The sequence below is a fragment of the Lepisma saccharinum genome, chromosome 13, assembly GCF_977018435.1.
Source record: "Lepisma saccharinum chromosome 13, izLepSacc3.1, whole genome shotgun sequence".
Lineage (NCBI taxonomy): Eukaryota > Metazoa > Arthropoda > Insecta > Zygentoma > Lepismatidae > Lepisma > Lepisma saccharinum.
In genome coordinates this window covers 57536669-57549129 of record NC_139241.1, presented here as the reverse complement: position 1 = coordinate 57549129, position 12461 = coordinate 57536669, and the positions used below count along the sequence as shown (strand labels likewise).

The 12461-nt window shown below is 41.4% G+C and overlaps 1 protein-coding gene across 2 annotated transcripts in view; it reads left to right on the top strand.

Moving 5' to 3' along the window:
- Window positions 1–12461, top strand: part of rdgC (retinal degeneration C) — a 560018-nt gene that overhangs the window by 433984 nt on the left and 113573 nt on the right. For both annotated transcript variants that reach the window (XM_083134220.1, XM_083134221.1), the window contains exons 9-10: window positions 774–923; window positions 8047–8136. In XM_083134220.1, coding sequence (XP_082990346.1) covers window positions 774–923; window positions 8047–8136 — 240 coding nt within the window. The remainder of the gene's footprint in view (window positions 1–773; window positions 924–8046; window positions 8137–12461) is intronic.

The following is a 12461-nucleotide window of genomic DNA, read 5'->3' as shown; positions in this document are numbered from 1 at the left end:
ACATCAAAATAGGCTATAATTTTATAGAAATGCCAATATCTTTCATTACAAGTTATGATTGGCGATGTTAACTGGACCGTTTCGTGTTATCGCGAAAGATTTCAACAAACGTCATCCGGACAGATCATCCACGCAATCCTGGGTGGAAAGCTAATAAGTTACAGTTGCAGAAATGTTAAAGTTAACATTATGCATGAAACCACCAGTAACGAACAACATTAGGATTCGAACAGCTTTAGAATTAAGTTAGGTAAAATTACAAGTGTGTTTATATACCCCTTTTTCGCCGGCCCCCGTGGAGGAGTGGTTAGCACATCGGACAACGACGCCAGGGGTCCCGGGTTCGAATCCTGGCCTGGGTATGGTTGTTGGTGGGACCATTCATCACTTTCATCATATCATCACTCATCCCCATCTTCGCAAATTAGCCGAGAAGTGGCACAAGAAGCGAAGTAAAAGAAAGCAAATCAATCAATGAACCCCATTTTCATGCGCAACATGACCATTTTTGCAAAAGGAATTAATTCAACATGGCTGATACGTTGGTAACATAAGTTTTATCTTTCTCGAGTATCATCCATCAACGTATTTGACTTGTATGAATCCAATATGGCTGCCATGTTGTTAACATAACAAATTTTCTTCCTTTTCTGTAACATGTGTCGAAGTGTTTTCCTATCTGTATTTATTTTAGACCCAGTGTTTCCACATCTATGCTAAAGATCATGCTTAAAATATTTAAAATATATCAATAGGATGATCTTCTTCTTTAGGAGTTCGCGGAGGAAATTGTTGAGCTTCTGGAGAACTTGTTCCGGTGGCTCCCTCTAGGCGCCATTGTGGACAGCAAGACCTTCATTGTCCACGGAGGGATCTCTGACTCAACTGACATCTACCTCCTGAAGTCGCTCGATAGGAAGAAGGTGAGTGCCATGGAGTTTCAATTTTCACTATTTTGAGTTGCATTTATATATACAGGTTAATAGCGACAATTGTTTAAATAAATGGGACCACAGCTATCCCTTCCCTCTGGCTTCGTAATGCTACTTCGGTGAAAATCCGCTATTCAAGGCTTGCACACTGCACGAACGCGTTCGAAGAAGACTTCTGTCCCATCCCCTACCTCCTCTCTGCCCTTCAAAAAACCCTACAGTACCGCTCAGTGTGCGAATGAAGCTTTTCGCTTTGAGAGAGATGCTCTCAATCAGTGTCGTACTTGTGGTTTTCTTTCCTGTGGGGGTATGAAATTTTGTATGTTACCAGATAGTAAACGCTACTATTGCCTTCCAGTTCTAAGTACCTACGACATTAAATCTTATGATAACATTTATACGCAATTTAGAAACATTATATTTATACAAGGATTGGATAAAAAGTAATGGCAACACTGGTATAATTGGTACTTGACTGTATTGGCAGAGGAGCACGTGTTACATTCCTTCAAAGTAATCGCCCCTCATCTCTACGACCTTCTGTCACACGTATGGAAGGCGTCGTGCACCGTCAGCGCGTCCATCTCTGTCGATGTCCCGCAGTGACCGCCCTATAGCACGTATGATGGCTTCGCGCGTGTCGTAGTGCTTTCCGCCCAGTGGTTCCTTCATTTTGACAAAACGGTCGTAATCACACGGTCTCATACCGGTGAATACGGCGGATGTTCAGTACCTCCCACTACCAGTTATTCAGGAGCGCCGTCACATTGTTCGCAGTGTGACACCTTGCATTGACAAGCAGGATGATGGGACACCGTGCCGTCGCTTCCTTCTTAATGCGAGACGAAGGTGGCGTTGCAAGAAGGTGCAGAAGTAGGCTGCGTTGACCAGACGTTGTTCTTCTTGCCTAAACATATTGTTAGGGCGCTTGCACTCTCGTCCTCTGCTTCAGAGCACTCCTGTTTTTGACTGAATAACATACGATCGCTCCCACTCACTATACTTCCTCGTCTGACATTCCTTTATCAGCCACGAAACGCTTGTGGCGCTGTGACTCACCCCTTTCACGGGACAGCAGTGTTGCCATTACTTTTTATCCAACCCTTGTATTTTAAGAAAACCCATACATCAAAAGAGAGCTACTGAAGTACAGTAAAACCTCATGAATCCGGACCCCGATAAGTCGGACTTCGCTTAATCCGGACAGGCAAAAGGAAAAGGAAAAAAAGCAGAATGTAAGGTTTTAAACGTGGCTAGAAGTAAACAAGAGAACTTCCCAAAGAAAAGGCAGTTAAACACTGATGAAATTCTGTTTCCCGCAGACTTTGTATTGTACTGTATAGTGTATGCCCTTTAAATGCACCATAATAAACGTGTTTTGTTCCTTTAACGGAGTTTTAATGCACTTTCTACTGTTCTTTTAGGTTATTTCAGTTAATCCGCACTTTCGTTAAACCGCTCAACGTATCTCCCACATTAGTCCGGATTTTTCAGGAGTGTTTATTCCATAATTAAGAAATCGTTTAATATGTTTTCAATTCCATTTTGTTTGAGGGGGATGAAACATCCCTTCTCCTTGCGGAATATAGAAAATTTTGTGGGGGGGTTTCCCGGGCACCCGCCCGCCCCGTTTAAACAAATTAACGAACTTGGTTTCAGATGTATAACAAATTGCATATAAAAAGGGAATACTTACCACAACAAGGCGAAATACAGTAGATGCGAATGATGCAACACAATCCACAACACGAATACCTAGAACAAGAACACACGAACATGAAGCAAACAAACCAAACACCACCAATCAAGCACCTACCTTGGAACCAGAAACCGATTTCCAGCTAGAATAAACGGAAGAAGAGTGCAAGCTGCCTCATCACCATGACAGAAAGACGAAAGAGCAAAATCCCAACTGAACAAACTACTATTAACACACTAGTAATGACAAGATACGAGTCGTAGAAGACAACAGGCTACACAGAGAAAAGTCTCCCGATGATGTGTGCTGGTGAGGGAGGGCATCTTCGAACGCCAGGGGACCCTGGTTCGAATCCCGGCCTAGGCATGTGTGTTCTTTGTGAGTATCCCTTCATCATAACACTCATCCTTATCTTTGCGATGTAAAATAAAGGAAATCTGTCAATCCTTTGATGGATAGAGGTTCGAAGCCCAAACCGAACGTTCAAATGAATTATTTTGTTATAGACTTTCATGCATGAATCAAGTAACACAGTGAAAGCTAATGTAAAAACCCAGATTTTGTACACGAACAGACAGCAATAAATAATAATATACTAGGTGTCCCCTATTACACTGCCCAACTTTCACAGCGTGCTCAGTACATCAAGACAAACAAATTTTCTTAATATGTTTCAACGATACGAGCCCACGATAATCTGCATTTGTATCCTATATGTATGCAGCTATACGTTACAGATTCATGGTTGCCAGTCATATATTTTTAATGTTTCGTATTGACTCCTGCTCATTAAGAATTAGAGTTTCATACTCACTGAGATCGTTGAACAAATCGTGACTTGAATTGTACGCCTTTTTAAATAAATCTCAAATAGTAGGCTAAGCATTGTGCAAATTAATTCAATTTTTCTATTAATTGGCATTGCTGGTTTCAACTTCAGAATTGGGGATTGTTTCTCTCTTACGTATGTCAAAACTGGCACCTTCTTCTGAAGTCTGTATTCTACCTTGTCTTCGATTTCTAGGGTGTCTGGGGAGCGGTAAACTCCTCTTTCAGTTGCTCTTAAGTTCAAGGGTTGTCGCCTCTGACCTTGAGGGCTGCTTCAACAGGGTTGGCAACATTTGCATTTTCTTATTCTCATCCCAGCTACTCCATACTTTCCTGGAATGTTTCTGGTACTTAGGAAGACGTCTTTAAAACTTAATCTTTTCAAACAAGACTAATGGATAAACTTTGACTTTTAGTTGCGATTCGATTGGGTCTACGCTAGTCTAGTATCACTCCTAGGAACGACTCTGTGCACGGGTATGGAAGAGGCTACGGGGTTGGGTAAACTCACTTTTCCTGTAGCTCGTTCTGCTAAGTTACGAATAAATTTTTAAGATTGATCTAATTGATCCTCAATCCTTTCAGTTAACATTTAGAAATTCATTAAAATACACAAAATAGCAAGGGCGAATTCCTAGTCTGATGAACCAGCATCATCCATCACGCTCCGTTCTTATAATTCATACCGGATGCCTCTTAAATAAATTGGATAAACCCGCATTTACTCGTATTACACACAATTCGAATAAAATTACAAACACATATTTTAATGTTTGGTTAGGAGAAAACCTCCCTTCATCATCGTGGAAAGAACCGTCCTCTGTAGGCACTAGCAGGTCCTGTTCTGTGGTCCAACTCTCTGTTAGCTTCCAACTAAATCATCGTTCGTTCACTTCTATAAGTCAACAGTTTTACCACCTCGTATCCTCACAGTACCACTCTACATTTTAACTCATGTTGAAGTTTTCATGTCAGTCTTCCGTAGACTGTATCACACTATAAAAGTTTGTTGGTGTTTTACGGCAGAATCCTGTATATTACATTACTGCAATATGTTATATAAAGTTTCGCAGAAAATCAATACAAACTGTGAGATGCAGGACAGTTATTTGCAGATTTTTCCAGCATTCAATAAAACCGAAAATATAGCGCCATCTGTTGGTCGAGTGTTTATATACACTGGACGGAACTGGCAACACTGGTCCTACGCTACTGTTAGCGGCCTGGGTCTGACCTTGAATCTCAAATATTACAGAAACAGACTTTAGCTATCGTTTGTGTTTCGAACTAACTTCAGGCGTTCTGTTTAACTGACGCTGGCGTTTTGATTGGAAACAAAAAGTTTGAAACACCGTTGCAACGCAACATCGTGCTGGTAAGGTTAGTTTTTTCCGCCCCTCGCACCACAGGGGGGTTGCATAATGGACGTCCCTGTCTGTAATGTGAGTTCGTGCATTTCTCCTGAACCCTGTGCCAGAACGAGTTCTCTTGAGCATCGAGGTGGAAGGGGACCGTTTGAGCTGCACGAGTTAGTTCTGAATTCATCTGTAAATTGGATTGTCTCGAAGCGACGCGGGTTTTCCTTTGTGTACGTACGTTGTTCCGTTCATCATCCGAATACATTGTCTTGCGAGAGCAACTCGTTGCAACAAGTTTACGCGTCAGACCAAAAATGTTCTACGATGACTGAATTTCACCGTTGGGCAGCCTTCGTGGTTAGCGTGGTGGACTATGAAGCTAGAGATACTCGATTCGAATGCTAGGGCAACTCGCTGTTTTTGTGGAGGAGCGCTCTCGGTGGTACGTGCAGCGTTGTAATATGGCTGAAATGGAGTGAGCTAGATAGGAGTCTTCGTCGGTCACGTTCGTACAGTAAAAACTTATCATTATCAGCACTGTGCGAATTAAGCTTCTAGCTTTACGGGAGATGCCTATTCAATGGCGTATTGTTTATTTCATTTCGGGAGGTAGTTTTTTTATCAATCCGTAAACTAAACTATTGCCTTGCGGTTCTAAATACAGGGTGTCTACCAGTCAAGAAATCAACAGGCAAGTCAAGAAAGTGAAGATCGATTGATTTATTTTACTTCGCTTTTTTGTGCCACTTTTGGATAACTTGCGAAGATGGGGATGGGTGATGATATGATGAAATCGATGAATGAACACTCACAAACATCCATGCCCAGGCCAGGATTCGAACCCGGGAAGAAAGTCAAGAAATTATGCTTTTGGTCAAGAATGTGTGCTATTTTTTTACAATATAGTGAACTTACATTCTTATATACCTATACTAGGGTTTTAAAATTGAATATTTGGAAATCAAAAATTGTATTGAGTTATGCTTAAGATTTGTGGACTATGTTTTTTAAGAATTACATTCTTGTATGCGTGTGTTTTGTTAAAATATTTAATAATGTGACCATTTTCCATCCAGGATGAAGTCTGGAGCATTCAGTTTTACATGCAATAATAATTAAAGCAAGTCCAAATCTCTTCTTAAAGCGCAGCTTCAGTTTTCGTCTCAGCAGCCTTCTGGTAGGTTCTTTTTATGAATAAAAGAAACTATTTTCTTAATTTTGCAACTATACCTATTAAGTAAATGTTAAGAAAGAGAATAAAAAGGTCAAGAAAAAGTCAAGAATTTTGTTATTTTGGTAGACACCCTGAAATGCCTTAGAGTATTGTGCATTTACATTCTAAGGAAACGAAAACTCATACAAGAGCTATCGAAATAGTAACACCGAAAACTTGATCAAATTTCTATTTACAAATTCTAATCTACCTCCAAGTTTCTTGAGAACACTTTAATACATGTAAAATATCAGCGCTATGCTATGAAAACTTAAGTGGAAAACAGCTTCATGTTGGCTCGGTGGGGCTGGTCAGTTGCAGGATACTGTCCTCTTTCAATCCGCAAGGGGCCGGACCCTGTGGCCGAGTGGTTAGCACATCGCGCTGCGACACCAAGGGTCCCGGGTTCGAATCCCGCTCGGGCTTGGTTGTTTGTGAATGTCCATTCATCATTTCATCACTCATCCCCATCTTCGCAAATTAGCCAAGAGGCACAAAACGCGAAGTAAAATAAACTAAATCAATCAATCCGCAAGGCAGGGAAATCTTTGATGAATGGACCATTAATGGACACAAATGATTTTTTGGTTGTATTTGTTATATAGTTAAGAAGACCAAGACGAAGATGGAGGGACAACGTTGAGATGGACCTAAAGGAAATCGGTAGGGATGGAAAAGAGTATATAGATCTTGCTCAATATAGGGACAGATGGAAGGCCTGTTCAGCTGCAGCCATGAACCTGAACCTTCGGGTTTAAGAAGGCTAGAGAGTTAGTTATATAGTTAAGAAATGGTGTATTACAGTAAAACCTCGTTAATCCGGACTAATGGGAGGGATAAGTTGAGAGGTTTAACGAAAGTCCGGATTAACTGAAATAACCTAAAGGAACAGTAGAAAGTGCATTGAGATTCCATTTATAGCAACAAAACACGTTTATTATGGTGTATTTAAAGGGCATAGGCCTAAATACACTATACAGTACAGTACAAAGTCTGCGAGAAACAGAATTTCATCAGTGGTTGACTGCCTTTCCTTTTGGAAGTTCTCTGGTTGACTTCTAGCCACATTTAAAACCTTGCATTCTGCTTTTTTTGGGGGAGGGGCTTTTGCCTGTCCGGCTTATCGGGGTCCGGATTAACGAGGTTTTACTGTATATACTTTCAGTTCCATTTTCTTTGAGGGGGATAAAAACATCGGGGGAATCCCTGGCACAAATGCCTTCATCCACCACTTCTCTGCTGCGTACTGGCTTTCAGATGCAGGCGGGATGTTCACACCGAACGGAGAAAATGCACGAGAAATGCTCAAGCCTGTTCTAAGGCATGAAAGTTTCATCATGATTGCTGCTTCATCTAATTCATCCCCGTCCTCAACACTATGAAACTGGATATGTAGAAAAACCACGTGAAATAATCCAGAAATACAAGATATTCTGCTTCTGAAATCTCCTCAACGACTCTCACCACTATCTAATGAAGAGGTACCTGGTTCGATTCCTGGTTGGAACACTTTTCAGTCCCTCGTGTCGCACTTTAAACTACACTATGTCCCATCTATCTCTGAAGTCTCTGCGCAAGTAGTGACGCGAGACGACTCCACCAATGAATGGTATTGCGTGACGGGGAGGAAAGCGACTGCAGTTATCAGCCTTCGAGCAGCGTGTACTGCTTCGCTCTGCCTACACGATTTCCCCACTTCTCTGACGCTGTGCGCGGCCTTGCTCCAGAAATACCTGAGACGGAGTATATATGACTACCCTTTAAACGCATTTGGTCCAACCTGTTGTCCTTCCCACTCTAGTGATCTCTTGGTATTTCCTGCGCCAATCAGAAGCTAGGAAATTGTATCTGCTGACCCGAGAGGAACGAATGGAAAGCACAGAAGCAGCACTAACCCACACAGTGTTGCCACTTCGTAGTGTTTGTTTTGTAATGCTGCTTTCAATGTCTTGTATTGTGAGGTAAATAGGGTTACTGAACAGTTTTAGTGAAGTTACTTTTACTTATTCTTTTCAGTATGTGTCTCTCCTGAGGCCCCCTGTCAAGGACACAGAGGCAACGAATGATGACGTCACGGATGTTATCGACAAACTCGAGTGGAAGCAGGTATGTTGGAGCTTGTGGTGAGAATTGAAATGTTTCTACGGCTGCTTCCAAAGATGACATGGACACGATTTGTCCATTTTCATTCAATTTACGTTTATTTCCGATAATGGACCAAGACGACGACGCTGAATAGAATCTAGGGTGGCGGAGCTTACAATGATGGAGAAGTGTGACGTGTATTGTAATAATAAATAAGTATTGCGTTTTTATTCAGTCTGTCTCTCCCTTCTGTGTTTCTATCCACCACCTCCTCTCCCTTTTCCCTTTACCCATCTTTCCACGTATCTTTCCCTCCCTCTCCCTGTACTTAAATCTCACACCCTACGCCCTTCCTGTCTCTCCCCATTTTCTCCATTTCTCCCTCCTTCTATGTTTCTATCTCTGCCCCTGCACCTATTTATTCCTATCTCTCCCGTTCTCCTTTCACTTTTTCCATTTTCTCTTCCTCTCCCGTTCTCCTTCTCTCTCCCTTTCTCGTCTCTCTCTCCCTTTTCTGCTTCTATCTACCACTCCCTCTTCCCTGCGTGTCTCTATCTTCATCTTCCACATATCTCTCCATTTCTCTGCCTGCTCCTATGTACCATCCCTTTCTGTCTCTTCCTCTCATTCCACCTCTCTCTCTCTCTCTCTCTCTTAGTTCATCTCGCTCCCTTCTTTTCTCCCTCTCCCTCTTTGTGTTTCCATCCATAGGCGTAACTTGGCGGGGGCAAGGGGGGTCTCTTGCCCCCAAAATTTTCGGGATTATTAAAATTTACAAGTTAGGGGCCCTGAGGAGCAACGTAATAAAGAGCAATATTTGTAATTTCGCAAACGTTACAGTTATTTAGCAAATAATCCTGGACACTGTTTTTATGGAACGGAAAAGTTCAAAATTAGGCCCAGTTTAATTCTGCCCCGCCGACATTAGGCCGAGTTTAATTCTGCCCCGCCGACATTAGGCCGAGTTTAATTCTGCACCCTCGAAATTAGGTCCAGTTTAATTCTGCACCCTCGAAATTAGGTCCAGTTTAATTCTGCTCCCCACAAAATTAGGCCCAGTTTAATTCGGTCCCCTCGAAATTAGGCCCAGTTTAATTCTACCCCCTCAAAATTAGGCCTAGTTTAATTCTGCCCCCTGGAAATTTGGTCCAGTTTAATTCTGCCTCCTCGAAATTAGGCCCAGTTTAATTCTGCCTCCTCGAAATTAGGCCCCGTTTAATTCTGCCTCCTCGAAATTAGGTCGTTTAATTCTGCCCCCTCGAAATTAGGTCCAGTTTAATTCTGCTCCCCACAAAATTAGGTCAAGTTTAATTGTGCCCCTCCAAATTAGGTCCAGTTTAATTCTGCCCCTCGAAATTAGGTCCAGTTTAATTCTGCCCCCTCGAAATTAGGCCCAGTTTAATTCTATCCCCTCGAAATTAGGCCCAGTTTAATTCTATCCCCTCGAAATTAGACCCAGTTTAATTGTGCCCCTCGAAATTAGGTCCAGTTTAATTCTGCCCCCTCGAAATTAGGTCCAGTTTAATTCTGCCCCTCGAAATTAGGCCCAGCAGTTTAATTGAGCCCCTCGAAATTAGGTCCAGTTTAATTCTGCCCTCTCGAAATTAGGTCCAGTTTAATTCTGCCCCCTCGAAATTAGGCCCAGTTTAATTCTGCCCCCTCGAAATTAGGTCCAGTTTAATTCTGCTCCTTGAAATTAGGTCCAATTTAATTCTGCCCCCTCGAAATTAGGCCTAGTTTAATTCTGCCCCCTCGAAATTAGGCCTAGTTTAATTCTATCCCCTCGAAATTAGGCCCAGTTTAATTGTGCCCCTCGAAATTAGGCCTAGTTTAATTCTATACACTCGAAATTAGGTCCAGTTTAATTCTGCCTCCTCGAAATTAGGTCCAGTTTAATTCTGCTCCCTCGAAATTAGGTCCAGTTTAATTCTGCCCCCTCGAAATTAGGTCCAGTTTAATTCTGCCCCCTCGAAATTAGGTCCAGTTTAATTCTGCCTCCTCGAAATTAAGTCCAGTTTAATTCTGCCCCCTCGAAATTAGGTCCAGTTTAATTCTGCCCGCTCGAAATTAGGTCCAGTTTAATTCTGCCCCCTCGAAATTAAGTCCAGTTTAATTCCGCCCCTCGAAATTAGGCCTACTTTAATTCTATCCACTCGAAATTACGTCCAGTTTAATTCTGCCTCCTCGAAATTAGGTCCAGTTTAATTCTGCCCCCTCGAAATTAGGTCCAGTTTAATTCTGCCCCCTCGAAATTAGGTCCAGTTTAATTCTGCCTCTTCGAAATTAGGTCCACTTTAATTCTGCCCCCTCGAAATTAGGTCAAGTTTAATTCTGCCCGCTCGAAATTAGGTCCATTTCAATTCTGCTCCCAGCAAAATTAGGCCCAGTTTAATTCTGCCCCCTCAAATCTAGGTCCAAAGTTACGCCCACGTTTGCATCTCTTCCTCTCTTTGTCCCTCTCCTCCCTTTTATCCTTCTCTCTTTACCTTTTCCCCTCTTTCCCTCCCTCTCCCTTATGTCTACCTCCCCACTTATCACTCTCTTTCCAAATATTAGAGCGAAGGGTCATCACGCACTCACGAGTCACGCTCTCGCCACAAAAACAAAAATATTTGAGGTTGGAGTCCAAACCTGGTCATGATTGGTATCTTTGTGAATTTTCCTTCTTCGGTTTCATCTAATCATTATTCATTACAATTACCATAAAATTAGAAAGGGTAGGGGCTGTGATGGAGGGACGTTAGTATTGTGGACCCAATTTATGTTTCCGTTTGTACATGTTAAAAATTTGTAACACAAAATTCACCATGTTCGCACCAGAGAAAGAATTTTCAAGAATTTAAAGTCTCTTAAGTTGACGTCTCCTTTGACCCCTTACCTTTCTCTTCCCACCTTTGGACATTTCCAATAGAAGAGAGAGAGAGAGAGAGTCCAATCAATTTAAATTGGTTCTGCAAGAACTCGCTCCAATCACGTATGTAAAGAGCGAATGATTAAACTTAATAATTGGATTTCAGTTGCCTATTAGAGGAAATGCCTCAACTCTTCGTGACGTGTGTTCCGTTCAGACTCTCCCAGTGTAGAAATCTTCCTAAAAGTTTGAGAGCAATCTTTTTGATGTTTCTTATTCTACAAGCAAAATATAAACAAGCACATGAAATTATATCAATTAATATCCTGGCAGGCTATGTAACACATAAATTCGTTGTGATGTTCTGGTTGCATAACTTCTTATACCTGATCCAGAAATTACTTCCAATTTTTTCGGGGCAAATCATGTTTTTGTATTGTTGCTTTAGAAACCTTAATTTATTAACATCTGAGAGAATCTTTCGTACAAGAAATTACGAGACTATAGTATTGTTTTAATACTGACATTCGTCCCTTTATTGAACTGCAATTACAAACTTAAAAAATGGGCTCCTTCTGAAGAGAAACTCTGATTTCAACATTGTCTACTTTCGAAATTCATCATTGAAGCTATTCTCGGACAGTTTTTTTATAGCACACCCGAAACAGAGTTGTTCAGCTCAATGTTCGATTGAAAATGGCGTCGACGAATCTATTTTTTTCTCATGGTTCTTCAGTGGCATCAGAATAGTACTGCGCAGTGACTGTAAACTGTTTACGAACCACGCGATCATAAACAATTTCAACTTCGTCTAAGAAAAGTTCTCGGACCGACCCAGAAGGTAAATGACCTAGAACCTTGAAACTTTGCTGCTATTCCACATCTTCAACCCAAAGTTTAACACACTTCGGACATCGTGTCTCAAGTTTCTTTATCCCTTCCAAAAAAAAACTACTTCTTCTGGTCTGAAGAAAAAAAAACTGCTCTGTTGCTGCTATCACTTCTGAATCTTTGCAAAAATTCTATCCTTTCAGTGTCTTTAAGTCAATAGTTTCGTGATTACGTAAGTCTATTAAACTACAGCAGTGAAAGAAAACTACACGAAAATTCACGTCAATGCTCTAGAAGCAATTCTAAGCGTATGTAATTTTTCATATTTTGAAATATCCAAGAGGTTTTTCGAATCGAGAGGAAAATTTGAAAAAAATCGCCCATTCGAATGCCAAAGATCCAGCCGAGCCTTAAGACGAAGGTATTAGTCAGACGAAGCAAGATCTGGCGAGTAGAGTGGAGGCTCTATGCGTGGAAACCCCAAATCCTTCAGAACAGTGTGTGAAGGAGCATTGCTCTGCAGAAACAGAATACATTTGCACAAATTCTTATACACCGTGTTTCCTTGAATGATTTTTGAATGAATGAATGATTTGGTTCATTTTACTCCGTTTTCCTGCCACTTTTGGCTAATTTCGAATATGAGAATGAATGGTAATGATAT